The following is a 15840-nucleotide window of genomic DNA, read 5'->3' as shown; positions in this document are numbered from 1 at the left end:
TTTTCAAAGCTCCTACATATTTCAAAGAACTGTACAATGGATACATTAACAAAAAGTAGTGATTACAGACAGTACAACACATAATTAGGCAAACTAATTTAAAGGGAAAGGGCTGGTTACCACTGTAGATGTTGAAAATAACACTGCTTTATAGTTTTACTATAATTCTTATTCTGCAAAATCTAAACCTCAAAGTCATAAAACCTATATGTTTTTCAGATTGCGGGTATTATTTCGGCTTTTATTGTGCTGATTGCTATTGTGGCACTTGGCCGACTCCTTGAACCCCTGCAAAAGGTATGGAAAGGCTTTCATATTTGCATTTCACACTTACTGGACATAGAGTTTCCACTTAGCATGCAATCAGACATTGCATATCTTAAATCTCTTGATACTGACTGCTTTTAATATACACTTTATTTTATTAGCCTATAGACATTACATGTATTATGCTCAAGGCTTTAACCAAAAAGAGCATTCATATATTTACACTTTCAAAAAACTGTATAGCCATTAACCTGTATTATTCTCTTCATTACAGTCAGTACTAGCAGCCATTGTTATAGCAAATCTGAAGGGAATGTTCTGGCAAGTAGGAGATGTCCCTCGTTTGTGGAGACAGAACAAGTGGGACTCGGTAAGATCACAATACTTCCTTATTTTTTTAACAATTTGTGTCTCAGTTAGCGGCTGCTCTATGATCACATGCTAGAAGCTAATACATGATGCATTAAATAACGATGAAACCATTTTAGTAGTTTCCTAGGAACAAGTGCATTGTGCTGAAAATGTGTTAAAATATTCCTTAAAAATGGGGGCGGAGCCAACCAGCAAACCGAGCAGACATGTAGCGCTGTAGCTCCGTGCTGCCAAGCAGGGCCGGCCTTAGGGGTGTGCGAGCTGTGCGGCCGCACAGGGCGCCATGGAGCAGGGGGCGCCGTGGATTTAAAAAAAAAAAAAAAAAAAAAATTTTTTTTTTTTTTTTTTACATTTGCAGCGGGGGCGGAGCTTACCGTGCGGCGGGGGCGGAGCTTACCGTGCGGCGGGGGCGGAGCTAAAAGCGCCGGAAAACTGCTGCAGGGGAAGCAGGAAGGAGTCCCTGCTTCCCCACCAAACAGTCACCAGGAGCTGCACTGCCTCCACAATGAACTCCACAGGTAACTGTGGGATTGTCAGGTGAGTGTGACTCTCTGCCTGTCTGTATTACTGTCTGTGTGTGTGTGTGTATGACTGTCTGCCTCTGTGTGTCTGTGTGTATGACTCTCTGCCTGTGTGTATTACTGTCTGTGTGTGTATGACTGTCTGCCTGTGTGTGTCTGTGTGTATGACTGTCTACCTCTGTGTGTGTGATTGTGTGTATGACTGCCTCTGTGTGTATGGCTGTCTGCCTCTGTGTGTATGGCTGTCTGCCTCTGTGTGTATGGCTGTCTGCCTCTGTGTGTATGGCTGTCTGCCTCTGTGTGTATGGCTGTCTGCCTCTGTGTGTATGGCTGTATGGCTGTCTGCCTGTGTGTGTCTGTGTGTATGACTGTCTGCCTGTGTGTGTCTGTGTATGACTGTCTACCTCTGTGTGTGTGATTGTGTGTATGACTGCCTCTGTGTGTATGGCTGTCTGCCTCTGTGTGTATGGCTGTCTGCCTCTGTGTGTATGGCTGTCTGCCTCTGTGTGTATGGCTGTATGGCTGTCTGCCTGTGTGTGTCTGTGTGTATGACTGTCTGCCTGTGTGTGTCTGTGTATGACTGTCTACCTCTGTGTGTGTGATTGTGTGTATGACTGCCTCTGTGTGTATGGCTGTCTGCCTCTGTGTGTATGGCTGTCTGCCTCTGTGTGTATGGCTGTCTGCCTCTGTGTGTATGGCTGTATGGCTGTCTGCCTGTGTGTGTCTGTGTGTATGACTGTCTGCCTGTGTGTGTCTGTGTATGACTGTCTACCTCTGTGTGTGTGATTGTGTGTATGACTGCCTCTGTGTGTATGGCTGTCTGCCTCTGTGTGTATGGCTGTCTGCCTCTGTGTGTATGGCTGTCTGCCTCTGTGTGTATGGCTGTATGGCTGTCTGCCTGTGTGTGTCTGTGTGTATGACTGTCTGCCTGTGTGTGTCTGTGTATGACTGTCTACCTCTGTGTGTGTGATTGTGTGTATGACTGCCTCTGTGTGTATGGCTGTCTGCCTCTGTGTGTATGGCTGTCTGCCTCTGTGTGTATGGCTGTCTGCCTCTGTGTGTATGGCTGTATGGCTGTCTGCCTGTGTGTGTCTGTGTGTATGACTGTCTGCGTGTTTGTCTGTGTGTATTACTGTCTGCCTCTGTGTGTGTCTGTGTGTATTACTGTCTGTGTCTGTGTGTATGACTGACTGTCTGCCTTTGTGTGTCTGTGTGTGTGTGTATGACTGTCTGCCTGTGTGTGTGTGTGGATGTCTTCCTGTGTGTGTGTATGGCCGTCTAACTCTGTGTGTGTGTGTGTGTGTCACATACAACCAATACACGCATATCACACACTGTTAATACACCCATTACAAATATCACACATAGCATACATATCACACACAGTCATCACACCTACTATCACATACACAGACAACACAAACATTACAGCATACATGGATGAGGGGGGGGGGGAGAGGGGGGGGCGCTGTGAAGATTTTTCGCACAGGGCGTAAAAATGCCTAAGGCCGGCCCTGCTGCCAAGCTACGATTACCCTGCAAACCGGATTAAAAAAAGCCGTCAAAAAGCTACCACTAGTTACGTTACCGCAATGTGGAAACGAGCCAAGAAAAATAAAAATCATATGGGCTCAGGATCCCGAGATATCGGCGACTTAATGCGTGGAGGCCAGATGGCGGAGCAACAAGCGGAGGACTCATCGTCCGAGGAGGAACCATCCATGGATACCCTGGACGAGACTCCTACATCTGGCGGCCTACACCACAAATCCTCGGACGAGGACGACAACACCCCTGCTACAAAAGGCAACATTAAAGGCAACATTAAAACGCTACTGCGGGACATCCACTCCATGTTCCAGGCCAACCTGTCCATAGTCCGGGAAAGCTTGCTCACTCTCGCAGGCAAGTCAAGACAATGGAGGCGGACTCACCTCACCTCAAGGCTGAACAGGCCTCACTTGCGGCGGAACACAAGCAAGTCAAGCTGTCGCAGGCTATCATGGCGCAGAGGCTCGCAGAGGTGGAGGATTGGAGCTGCCGGAAAAATATTAAAATCAAAGGCTTCAGCAATATAGTGGACCAAACAGAACAACAGCACTTCCTGCGACACCTGATCCAGCACTTACTACCCCAAAAGCAGGCAAAAGCCATACTCATCGACAATATCTACAAGATCCGCACACAGAGCCAGTCATCACAGCAGCCTACCAGCAATGTCAATTTGTCACGCACCTGGACAGGACGGCAGCGGTAAGAAATTTACCCTCACTGAACTTTGAGCAACACACATTAGAATTCTATAACGACCTATCCAGACCAACGATGCTCTGGAGACAATCAATGTGCTTGGTTACAGGAGTGCTGCAGGCCAAGAACATTACCTACCGCTGGAGCACAACACGCTCCTTACATGTCACCAAAGACGGGACTGTTCACAAGCTTAACTCCCCAGCAAAGGGCCAATATTTCTTGCTCACCAAGGATCTGTCCCCCTCTGAGGACCGACCGCCGGATGGACCTTAAGGACACCACTGGGACGTGGATAACATCGCTCCATTTGCCCCGAGAGCAACACGAGTGCACGGGATGAATATTGTCCTCCCAACCCGCAGCCGAGACCCGGCATACTCACAGAACCATGAGTCAGCCCCCCCAAGGACAGATCACTATCACTCTCCTTGCCAAACAGCAATACAGGCACTTCATTACTAACCCGTATGTATCTTACTCTCCCGTTCTGTTTTTATCGCTTCTTGCTGGGCGGGTTACAGCCTCTTACACCCCCCAGGAAACAGACACATAGCAGTGAAACCATACACGCTCATAAGCGATGAGAACCGCAGACACCCCCAGGCTGACAAAAAGGTACCGCCGGGACCCCCCCCACACCAGCGTATAAATCACGATGAGATGGCTTCTGAAACCCTACCCCCCAACCCCAGCGACAGCAGCTACTGCACCTATAGCTGAATCAATATTAGCCCATACTATGGCACTGAGACCTAATCTCACTAGCTGACCCACTCTGACCCCAGGACACAGCTAGAATATATACACGCTCACTCCTACTAGATTAAGCATGAGATTCAGCCTAAATGATTGTATTAATAGCTAAGAAATGTGCACACAGCACTAACATTATCTACTTATTTACTCATTTAAAAATGTGGATACTAATTGCTTGCTCATTTTACCTTTTGTTTGAACTGCCTGATACCAACATACCCTTCCTACTCTGGCCCATTAGTGGCATGGGCCGAGTGAAACAGGAGAGATCCTCGTTCAGCTCTGCTGCTGCACCTGACTCTAACCACTGCAGCGCTGTTGTTTCTCCTCAGTATCCCCAAGATATTAGTCCCCTGTGGTCACACGTTTTGTCGGACATTGAAATTGCTATTTGTTTGACTTTTTCTTATTTAAATGCCAGCATAATTTAGCATGGTTACTACCAAGCATTACTACTAAGCATTTCTTTACCAACTACCTTCATGTCATGTTTGCATAAACGTTGTAAAATTGAACTACCACCTAGCTTGATTATGATCAGCTTACACCTTACTCTATAGTTAGACATGTCATAATTTTCTAATACTAGTTTGTGTTTATAATACTACAAAAGAAAATGTGCAACTGTTCTCAATGCCTTGACATTGTACACTTTTGAAATACTTTGTAATGCTATTGTGGCATCGCAAGCATGATTGTTATCACCTGCACAACTAAACTTTTTCTACTTTAATACAATCATTCTTTTAAATGCAATTTAATATCTTGGCACACAATTGTATCACTTTCCTATCAGGTAGCTCCTGTACATTATATTCCATAAAATTTGTTTCCTATCTGCTTAAAGTAACAACAAGTGTTTCTATCCATCGTTAACTTCTCTTTCAGGTTATTTGGGTTTTCACGTGTATTGCATCCATTCTTCTGGGACTGGATTTAGGTTTGCTGGCTGGCCTAGTGTTTGGATTACTGACTGTAGTTTTACGTGTTCAGTTGTAAGTACATCTGCTAAATTTCTGCAGATAAAAAAAATATATTGATTAATTCAATTTAACTTTCTGTACTTTTCTCATGCATTTTTCTTATTTTATTTTAGCCCTTCATGTGGTTCTCTTGGAAATGTCCCTGGCACAGATATCTACAAGGAAGTCAAGAAATACAAAAATGTATGCACATTTTAATTAGACTAATCATAGCCATTTCTCATTTTTATTTGAACAAAACAAACAAAACCCATAATTTAACGATTTTCGCACCACAGTGCATTGGAAAATGGATGAGTTGCCTAGTGTCAGGTGGCATATTTGGACAAGGTGAACATATTTGAAAGGAAATTCTTTCATGTCTAAAACAAACGTACTGCATATTACTTTTGCAGTAGTGAAATAAATCCTACCTGCGTTTATTGGCAGAGAAGAATTAGTTGATTTCAACAATTTACATTTACACTTTCAAAAATGTACACCGAATAACCAAGTATGTATTCAATTCTCTACCTAGAGGGCAGTGGTGAGTTGGCAATAGAGAAATCTATCCTACTGCTTTGAACTGGAGACTGAACTTTTTTTTTCCAACTAAACTAAATCAAAGAAACACATATAAGTCAGTTCTCATCACACCCTTCACTTAATGGAACAGACACGTAATGACCAACCTTCATCTCTTTGCAACTATATAAAAACTTATATTTGACTTCGTTGATGTATTGACCTTGTTGTCGTTGGTGTGTAGTTTTATCATCTAATTCAAGATATGTGTGTGTTTTTTTTTTACAGTTGACTGAAGTAGATGGAGTAAAAATAGTTCGATTCACAAGTGGCATTTTCTATGGCAATGTAGATGGACTGAAAAGTGGCATAAAATCCATTGTGAGCGATTTCATATTTTAAATATTTTTGTTTGGAAAAAATGTGTGTATTTTTTACATTTGGTTTACTGATCAATAAAATTATACATTGTCTGATTTTACAACAGGTTGGATTTGATGCCATCAGAGTTTTCAACAAAAGGAATAAAGCACTGCAGAAAATACGCAAACTTATTAAGAAAGGGCAACTAAGGACAACTAAGGTAATGATTTATAACTAACCATTCTAATAGAATGCACTCTGTAGAAGTACATTTTCATTGTAAAAATATATATATATCTTCTACACCTTCTGAAGTTCATAACAGACATCATTTTGTGATTTTAAGAAATCCCAAGATTGAACAGTCCACACCACAAATATAGTGGCCCCTTTTCTTAATCCTCCTGCACTCAGGGGATTACAATTCAAGCAGTGATCTGGGGAGATGGAAACTGGAATGGTGTAAATATCAGGCTAGGTATTCATGAGTGGATTGTTGTGGAATAAACATGCTAAAAACACGATATATCAGGCTAGATATCAATGAGTATACTGCGATGGCATGTATACACTAAAAACAGAGTGTTTCAGGCTAGATATTAGATATACTTGAGAATGTTATTATAGCATAAACATCATGTTAGGGTTACTGGCTTGTAAGACCACTGGGTCTACCTCCTTGTGGATGGTTGCGTTTTACATGTATTGGGCACAATCTCTCCAAGACGGGTATGATGATGAGTGCTTCGTGTTTGGGTGTAACTGCCGCAGCTGGTGGATGTTAGGGCCAGGTGTGTGCCTTGGGTATGTATCTATACTAGGCAGTGTCATAGCGGCTAACTTGTAGTTTGTGTGATAGCAAGCTGCTTCTATTAGTAACAAGCGTACAATATAAAAGATAAGGGAAGCTACAGCATATTGACAGGCAAAATAATCAAATTAGGTAATAATGGTGCTCACTGTGAGCCAAACCATGAGAAAAATGTACATGTAGGTTGCCATGCTATAAACAGTGGGCGAATCCAGCGTATGGGCCAGACCGCCAGCTATCTAAGTGCTTAGAGTGTAAAATCCCGGATCAGGCTATGCCCCCAGCTTGCTGGCAGGCTGAGGGGGTAGGGCAACATCATGAGGCAGAGTATTGGAGAAATTTTAAATTCAATATATTGTATTTTATATTTTTCTTGTGAAGTTTGGAGAGCATGTATATATCTAAGAATAATTATTTGTATTTTATGAAATGGTGCAGTACAACTAAGTTCTTCTAAATGACACACAATCAAATGTGGATAGTGGGCGATGTAGAGAGACAAGTATCTGCATTATATCAAAGTTACATATTTTCCTAAAAGGAGATATGCTGAATTTATTTTAAAAGAGTCTGAAATATTGTGCTTTTCTCTTTAGAACGGTGTTTTCACTGATGCAGGTACTGATAATGAAGCTTATGAGCCCGATGATGACCCAGAGGACCCTGAGGAAGCAGAGAATCCAGAAGTGCAAACCACAGAAGTGGAAATCAAAGTAGACTGGAATTCAGACTTGCCTGTAAAAGTTTCGGTGCCAAAAGTCTCTATCCATAGCCTTATCTTTGATTTTGGACAAATATCTTTTCTTGATGTGGTAGCAGTTAGATCCCTGAAAGTGGTAAGTACTTATCTAAAAGTCAACTCATTCTCCAGAAACATAGTACAGGGCCATGAGCATATTTTAATGAGACTAGTCAACGTGGTCTAGTTAAGGGAGGTAGTTCGGTTTCCTCAACAGGAGCCCATAAGTAACATGGTTCACGGATTGCATGTTCCATGTTGGAAACCACTCTTTTAATGGATATGTGTGCAGTGGGAAATAGCTATAAAGACTTTATTAACCGGAGACAGAAGTTTGAATTTAATCCTGAAAGAAATCCTGAAAGAAAAACAGTTTATTCCTAAATTCAATGAATCTGGCAGAGGTATTAAAGAAACACTCCAAACTATTGAAATACTTCAGCTTCAAGAGGTAATGTAAGAGATTCCCTAATATCACACTATATAGAAGTGCCAATGTCATTACCCTAAAGGTGCATTTTATACAGAAATTAGATCACAGTGCTTTCAAGGAAACAACGTCCCTGTGGAGTGCTATTGTAAATAATTTTAGAACGCGTACAATAGAGAATTATAAATATTATAAAATGCTATTTTATTTTTTAGATATATAAAGAATTCAAGAGGATTGATGTAGAAGTCTACATAGCAGCATGTGATGGTAAACACATTTACTTACATAAGCATGTTTTTTCAGGAAGATTTTGTTACATATGGATTATTAAAGGATTACTTCAACACTTAGCAAATCTAAAACCTTTTTTTCAACTGAAAACGCCTTGTAGGGCATTACTGTTTGGTTGCCCCTGCCCACCCCATAATCAGAAAAAAAAGTTTATTACTTATCTGAATCTAGAGCCGGGCTAAGCTTCCATGCCCCGTCCTGATGTCATCCGTGAAGCCTGTGATTGGCTGGTTTTGCTGACTCAGAGTGCATGCTCACACAACGGGCCTAAGAAGGGTCAGGGAGGGTTATTTTAATTTTAAGCTTGTTTAAGTGACAGAGGGAAGTGATCTGGAGCGCCCAGATAGAGGGATGGTGTAAGGGGAGAGCTCGCTTTGCCTGCAAGGAGAATATCTTTACATCTGTAAAGGAGGCTATGCTTGCTGACAGAAGTAAAATATGCACAGAATTGACATTAGTCATTAGGGAACAGAGTTCTGGGCTGCCAATGGCACCTGAGCTGGGGGTGCACAGGTGATATTAAAATCTCAGTATGTGCAGTGTTTCAAGCAAAAGCACTGCACATACATATTCCTACCACCATGACTACGTCAAATCACTGAAGTGGTCATGGTGGTTGGAGTAACCTTGCAATGTTTAAATCTGACTAGTTACTTAATTTGCTACATTTGAAAACGAATGTCAATAGACAAGTGATCTATTCTTCAGTATTTTCATTTAGCGTTATTCATTAAAGGACCACTATAGTGCCAGGAAAACATACTTGTTTTCCTGGCACTATAGTGCCCTGAGGGTGCCCCCACCCTCAGGGACCCCCTCCTGCCGGGCTGAAGTTGGAGGAAGGGGTTAAACTTACCTCTTTTTCCAGCGCCGGGCGGGGAGCTCTCCTCCTGCTCTCCTCCTCCTCTCCTCCCCTCCTCCTCTCCGTCTCCTCGGCTGAATGCGCATGCGCGGCAGGATACGCGCGCGCATTCAGCCGGTGTCATAGGAAAGCATTTATAATGCTTTCCTATGGACGCTTGCATCTTCTCACTGTGATTTTCACAGTGAGAAGCACGCAAGCCCTCTAGGGGCTGTCAATGAGACAGCCACTAGAGGCTGAATTAACCCTAATATAAACATAGCAGTGAAACTGCTATGTCTATATAAAAAGGGTTAGCCCTAGCTGGACCAGGCACCCAGACCACTTCATTAAGCTGAAGTGGTCTGGTGCCTATAGTGGTCCTTTAAACTGGACATTTTTAGGATTTGAGTAGGGAATATTAGGCCAACGTAGTGAAGTGAAAAAATCAGCTGCTTTAGATTTTCTTTCCTGGTGGGCTATTTTGGCCTGAAATGTGAAACTTTCTTGTCACTTTTCAGTTTAGTGAATACTTTATCTTACTTTACAAGCTTTTTTTTACATTGTTGCCTGATCCTGATTTTCTCATCTGTATCCCTACCTCTCTCTCCATTTACTGCTACCTTCCTTTTTCTTTACTGCAGAAGTTATTTCACAAACAGCACAGGCTTAACTAGCGTAATAATATCAATCCACCCAGTTCTATGTTCTAGGATAATATACTACATTATGCACATAGATACCTGCAGTATTTCTTTGTTAATATCTTACATATTGTGTTTTATTACTCACACAGATCAAGTTTATAAAAAAATGGAAGAGTGTCTATTTTTTGATGATACAATCAAACCAGACATCTTTTTTGTGACTGTTCATGATGCTGTACTATACATAGAGAACAAGAAAAAGTTCAGCGATGGTCATGATCCGCTACTGGAAAAGGTGACATAATATTTTTTATTGTAAGCATGGTTTGTGATATTTTTAGTGTGGATGTGGTCCACCATTGACTCTTAACACAAACAACATTTTTCAGACATAGAGCAACTGCAAACAGGGAAGGTATGGTAAAAATGCTGTAATAACGTTGCAAGGGGGATAAGATGCTACCTACACTATAAGTAGTTTAAATATAGAGAGCAAATGTTATTAGCAAATGTTATTCATTGACACAACACAATTTATACTTGAGTAAGAAAAAGCTATGTCTGTTGGCTTTTTTTTTTAGTTAAAGTCTTTAGTCTTTTAGTTATAAAATGGAAACAAAACTAGCACCAATAATTCTAATTTAGCATAACAGATATTTGTTTTGTGGAGTCATTTTATTTCTGATATTAACATTTAAATGGCCTCACACTTGAGAGCTTCCTTGGACCATGTGTGTAGGAGAAAAAACAAACTATTTCCAGTTCTCAGAAGAAAATGTACTATTTGTTACTTTCTACTAATAGCTTGTTGGAAAAAAAAAAACAGCACTGTTATGTTTGTTTATTAAAGGGCACATCATATCTTCATTAGATTGAAGATATAATTTTATCTAGACATTGTGCTAGCAATTTTGCTAGCAAATGAATAGATTAGGAGAAAAAAACTATTTACAAATAGTTTTTTCTCCTAGCTTTCAGTCAATACCTTGGGGTGCTGAGACATTGACTGACAAGGGAGGGCAGGAAAGCCCTACCACAGGAGGCATGCGCTGCGGGTGCTATGGAAACTCCCTAGCCGGCGATAGGAGTATAGGGATGGAGTGACGTCGCTCAGTTTGGACTCCGGCTTGCTGGCAACGAAGCTTTGCCCTGCTTGGGGATGCGAAAAAAGAACAGAGGCAGAGCACAGTAAGAGCAGAGGGCGGTCTGGAAGTGTATGTTACACCCATGAAACAGCTGCAGCACTAGAATGAAGGAAAAGTGAGTAAATCTTTATATTTTACATTGAATACATGGCGTATCTTTAAGATATATGGTGTATTCAATATAAATGGAAGCGATTTAAGGTAATTTTTTCATTACAGGTTCACTTTAAATCTGGACACATTTGCAAGTAAAGGATTTTAACTTTACTTATCATGGTACATACACTATTTTAATTTATAAATAGTACATTTAATCATTAAAGCAAACACACACAAAGTTGCCCTGAGCTCAAAATTTGAGTTCGAGCACAGGGCTACATTTTGTGAGTTTGTGTTTGCTTTTGTATTAGACGGCTTTGCTACAGCCCACCACATGGTCATTCCATTAAGGGTTAATAAGTGTGTAGGGGTTCAGAAAAATATCCTTTTCGGTCTCATTTAGAGATTTTGCCTTTTAACTGAGAACAGCAAGGTAATTTGTTAGTGTAGGACTCAGATTTGTCTTGATGTGGCAGATGAGCTTACACTTAAATGGCCGTCATTAGAGTGATATTTAAGTGTAAGCTCATCTGCCATTTATATAGCGCCAACCGATTCCGTAGCGCTTCACAATTTTATGAGAGGGGGATTTAACTATAAATAAGACAATTAACAGAAAACTTACAGGAACAATAGGTTGAAGAGGGCCCTGCTCAAACAAGCTTACATTCTATAGTAGGTGGGCTATAAAACACAATAGGACAGGAATTCACAATCAAATAAGGTGGGAGTGAGGCAGAGCTGGAGGAGAGAGTAGAGAGCAAGAGACAGGTAGGTGAGGTAGAGGTTACTCTGGGAGACCATAAGCTTTCCTAAAGAGATGGGTTTTAAGGCACTTTTTTAAAAGATGCAAGACTAGGGGAGAGTCTGATGGCGGTAGGCAGGCTATTCCATAGGAAGGAGCCCGTGAGAAGTCATGCAAGCGTGAATTGGCCGTATGGGTGCAAACAACGGACAGGAGAAGGTCACGTGCAGAGCGGAGAGAACGAGAAGGGACATACCTATCTATGGATCTGTGAGGAGATATAAGAGGGGCTAGAATTGTTCAGTGCTTTATAGGTGTGAATTAGTACCTTGAGTTGACTCGTAAAGGATACAGGAAGCCAAAGTAAGGACTGACAGAGGGGTGAGTTGTGAGAGAACTGACTAGAGAGGAAAATCAGTCTGGCAGCAGCATTCATTAGGGACTGTAGCTGTGCAGTAATTCTTTTGGCAAGACCAATCAGGAGACGGTTACAATAATCCATGCAGGAAATTACTAGAGCATGGACAAGCTCCTTGGTAGCATCTTGCGTAAGAAAGGGGCGGATGCGGGCTATTTTTTAAGATTGAATCTACAGGATTTGGCAACATACTGGATGTGAGGCTCAAATGTGAGGCCAGAATCAAGTATGATGCCAAGACAGTGTGCTTGCAAGGATGGACTTATTTGAATACCACTAACTTGAAAGGAGAGTGAAAGAGGAGGATCAGTATTAGGAGGAGGAAAGACAAGGAGCTCAGTTTTAGAGAGATTGAGTTTCAGAAAGTGGGAGGACACCCAGTCAGAGATGGAAGAAAGGCAAGCAGTGACACATTGCAGGATGGTAGGAGAGAGGTCTGGGTGTCATCAGCGTACAGGTGGTAGTGGAATCCAAAAGAGGCAATAAGTTTGCCAAGAGAGGCAGTATAAAGACAACATAAAAGGGGACCAAGGACCTAGCCTTGGGGGACTGCAACCAAGACAGGACGAGGGGAGGAGGTATCATTAGAAAAGGAGACACTGAATGAGCGTTGGGAGAGATAGGAGGAAAACCACGAGAGGACAGAGTCACAGAGACCGAGTGATTGAAGAGTTTGAAGAAGGAGAGCATGATCAACTATGTCAAAGGCAGCAGAGAGGTCAAGAAGAATTAGTATGGAGTAGCGGCCTTTGGATTTAGCTGTGATTAGGTCGTTAGTAACTTTGATAAGCGCAGTCTCAGTAGAGTGGAGAAGGCAGATTCCAGATTGAAGAGGGTCAAGGAGAGAGTTGGAATTGAGTAAGTGAGACACACGGGTAAAGACAAGTTATTTAAATGTGCAAAGGGATTTGGGATAGTCTGTGAGATTTTTGTTATATCTCATAGCCAGCAATGAAAGCAGAGTGTCGGTGTCATGGGGGATTGCACCCTACTTCACAAAGTATTCCCAAGCATGTCTATTGTATGGCTCATTATTTATTTAGCATTCACCTTTTAATGTCACTCTAACATACAAAAATGGTCATCTTTAATGAATGCACTCAAAAAAAGAATATATCAAGCACAATAGGGCAGTGGATGTGTTTGTGTTTTTATATGTAGGAATCCAGTGTTCACAATGTCTTAGAAAGAAAATGTCAGACAGAAGATTTTCTTTAGTCATTACAGAGTACAGTGTAGTTTTAGAAACTGAGTACATGAACATGATGTCATGAATGACATTTTTTTTCTTCCAGATTTCACTAATGCAAGACTCTAAAGACCCACCTGAATATGCAGATGTGGAACCCATGGAGAATGAGTTAGATGCTCAAGAAGAAGTAAGATCCTCTTTTCAATTCCTATGATGTAAAATATGAGGAAACAACTTGAGATTTCTGCTTCTTATTTATTTTCCCAGTTAGTAATTTTATGGGGTGTTTCAAAATGACAGTTTTACAAGCAGTGGTTAAGATAAATGTGTAAAGACAATAACATCTTGCATTATCTCACTAATAAAGCCCCCACATTTATATAGCAATGCTGTATCTCCAAATGTCAGTTTTATCCCCATCATTTTATAGTTTATTTTTGGTGTTTTAGGAATGATTATTGAGGTCAGCAATTCAAAACCTTTGGCCTATTGCCAAAAGAAATGTAATAATTAATCAGCTAAATGTATTTTCTGCTCTTATTCACAGGCTCTCCGAAGACTTGCTTCATGAAGAATTGCGCCAGAATTGTCTAGCTTTTGGTTAGGCAGAATTTGCCTTCACATAATTTCTACAACAACATGTAAACATTTCCTTTTTAATTAACCACTTGCCAGTTTACATTCTAACCATTTCTATCAATATTTACTATACATGCTGCCTGTGAAGGAATTTGCCATATTCTTAGTGCATACAGATAAATCATTGCCTTAGAAAAAAGAACATTGGCATGCCGCAAACCATACCTAAAAATAAGATTTTCAACATACAAATAAAAATGGCTTCTAAATAGGAAAACGTGCAATTTATTAAATACAGCATATAGGGTTTTTTAAAATTTATTTTTAATTTACATACTCCACACACAACATGGCAATAAGAAAAGGCGATAAAGTGCATAGAAAAAGAAAATGGAGCTATGGGGATATCGCTAGGCATTCAGGTTTATTTTATTAAAGACAATTGAATGTAAATTCTCGACAAAGCAGTTATGACAAAAAAATAGCAAGTTAAAAAGGACTGCAGAATATAAGACAAAAAAAGAGAGAAGTTATGAGTTTATTAATAGATTGCAAACGTGGCAACATAAAAGGTAGGCAATAGTTTAAAAAAAAATTCTGTTGGTGATTGCTCCCCTTTCAGATGTTTGCCATAGGTTTTCACATGATATTTTAATCCAAATTGCCTCCTCCTGGTTTTATCGTAACAAAAATAAAATAAGGCCTATGGGAGACTTGAGCAGATCTGGGCAATGGTATTACATGCAATCCTACTTGTAGCTAATCATGACATATTACCTTTATGGGCTTATACTACACAGCAGTGCCTTATTTCATAACAAACAAGAACTGAAGTTTAACCCCTTAAGGACTGATGATATGCTGGCATGTCATGACATGAAAGGATTTGACTACCCTAGTCCTTGGGTGGGGGAGAGATGTTGTTTTAAGTCTCCTCTAGTTATGGGCCAGTTTCCAGGTGTTTCAATCTACAGCAGTTTTCCTACATAAATACCAGACAGACATCATTGTAATTATTCTCTTATTTGCTGGAACAGAAAAAAAAAAATCCAGGCACAATAATATGTTGTATGAACCGAATATCTAAACTGCATAACTAAATACAAATACTTTTTAAGATCCTAAAATTGTAAGTACCTACACAAATGCACCATTTAATATAGCGTTCTGTCCACTAAAAAAATATTTATATACATATATTTTAGGTGCTTCTTTATAATGAATTATTTATTTTCTGAAGATTAAATCATCCGTCTATAAGTCTTATGATGCATTTTATCTATGAAACTTATGACTGTGAAGAATAATTTTAAGAACCTTTTACTATCTCTTTGGTGTATTGATAACCAAAATGTATCTTGTAAATTTTAATCGATGTTAAACCTCTATGTATGCTGGATTATTACTGAGAAAAAGTATTCTTACGTCTTTATTTTTTGTATTTACTAAACAAAGGGAGAACACTCAATATATTATTTTAATTGTATTAAAAATGACAAAGGTGTACATGTGACTATGCACTTTATAAAAGCATTTAAAATAAACGTTAGGTATCTTCAGCCTTCAGGCACTGTTAGTGATCTTTTCATGATTGATACATACATAAATTACACGTATATAGTGTACTACAAATTAAGTAAATTCCCATGGGAAAGAAATAAAGGTTTCATATGCTAAGCAGTCAAGTGGAAGAAAAATGGTCAGTGTAAAGACATGCAGTGTAAGAGAATATGGGTGAGATTTATCAAAATCTTCTGTTCTAAAAACAGTCTAAAGTACTAAAAGTGCAATCACCATAGAAATCAGTGGAACCAGCAGACACATTGGGGACGACTCCTCTTTTACATGCTTAGACCACATTTTACAACAGATTACTTTTAT

The 15840-nt window shown here is 40.3% G+C and overlaps 1 protein-coding gene across 1 annotated transcript in view; it reads left to right on the top strand.

Annotated features, from left to right (window-relative positions):
- The window catches only part of LOC134602777 (pendrin-like), a 33511-nt gene extending 18134 nt beyond the window's left edge, over window positions 1-15377 (top strand). Inside the window, exons 10-20 of the mRNA XM_063448086.1 lie at window positions 220-297; window positions 542-637; window positions 5058-5164; window positions 5266-5335; window positions 5945-6037; window positions 6144-6239; window positions 7427-7666; window positions 8215-8269; window positions 9931-10076; window positions 13484-13567; window positions 13928-15377. Of these exons, the coding sequence (XP_063304156.1) occupies window positions 220-297; window positions 542-637; window positions 5058-5164; window positions 5266-5335; window positions 5945-6037; window positions 6144-6239; window positions 7427-7666; window positions 8215-8269; window positions 9931-10076; window positions 13484-13567; window positions 13928-13951 (1089 nt within the window). The 3' untranslated portion in view covers window positions 13952-15377. The remainder of the gene's footprint in view (window positions 1-219; window positions 298-541; window positions 638-5057; window positions 5165-5265; window positions 5336-5944; window positions 6038-6143; window positions 6240-7426; window positions 7667-8214; window positions 8270-9930; window positions 10077-13483; window positions 13568-13927) is intronic.
- The last annotated feature ends 463 nt before the right edge of the window (window positions 15378-15840 follow it).

Source organism: Pelobates fuscus, chromosome 3 (genome assembly GCF_036172605.1).
Source record: "Pelobates fuscus isolate aPelFus1 chromosome 3, aPelFus1.pri, whole genome shotgun sequence".
NCBI lineage: Eukaryota > Metazoa > Chordata > Amphibia > Anura > Pelobatidae > Pelobates > Pelobates fuscus.
The sequence above is the reverse complement of the archived record's forward strand: the minus strand, read 5'-3'. Positions and strand labels throughout refer to the sequence as shown.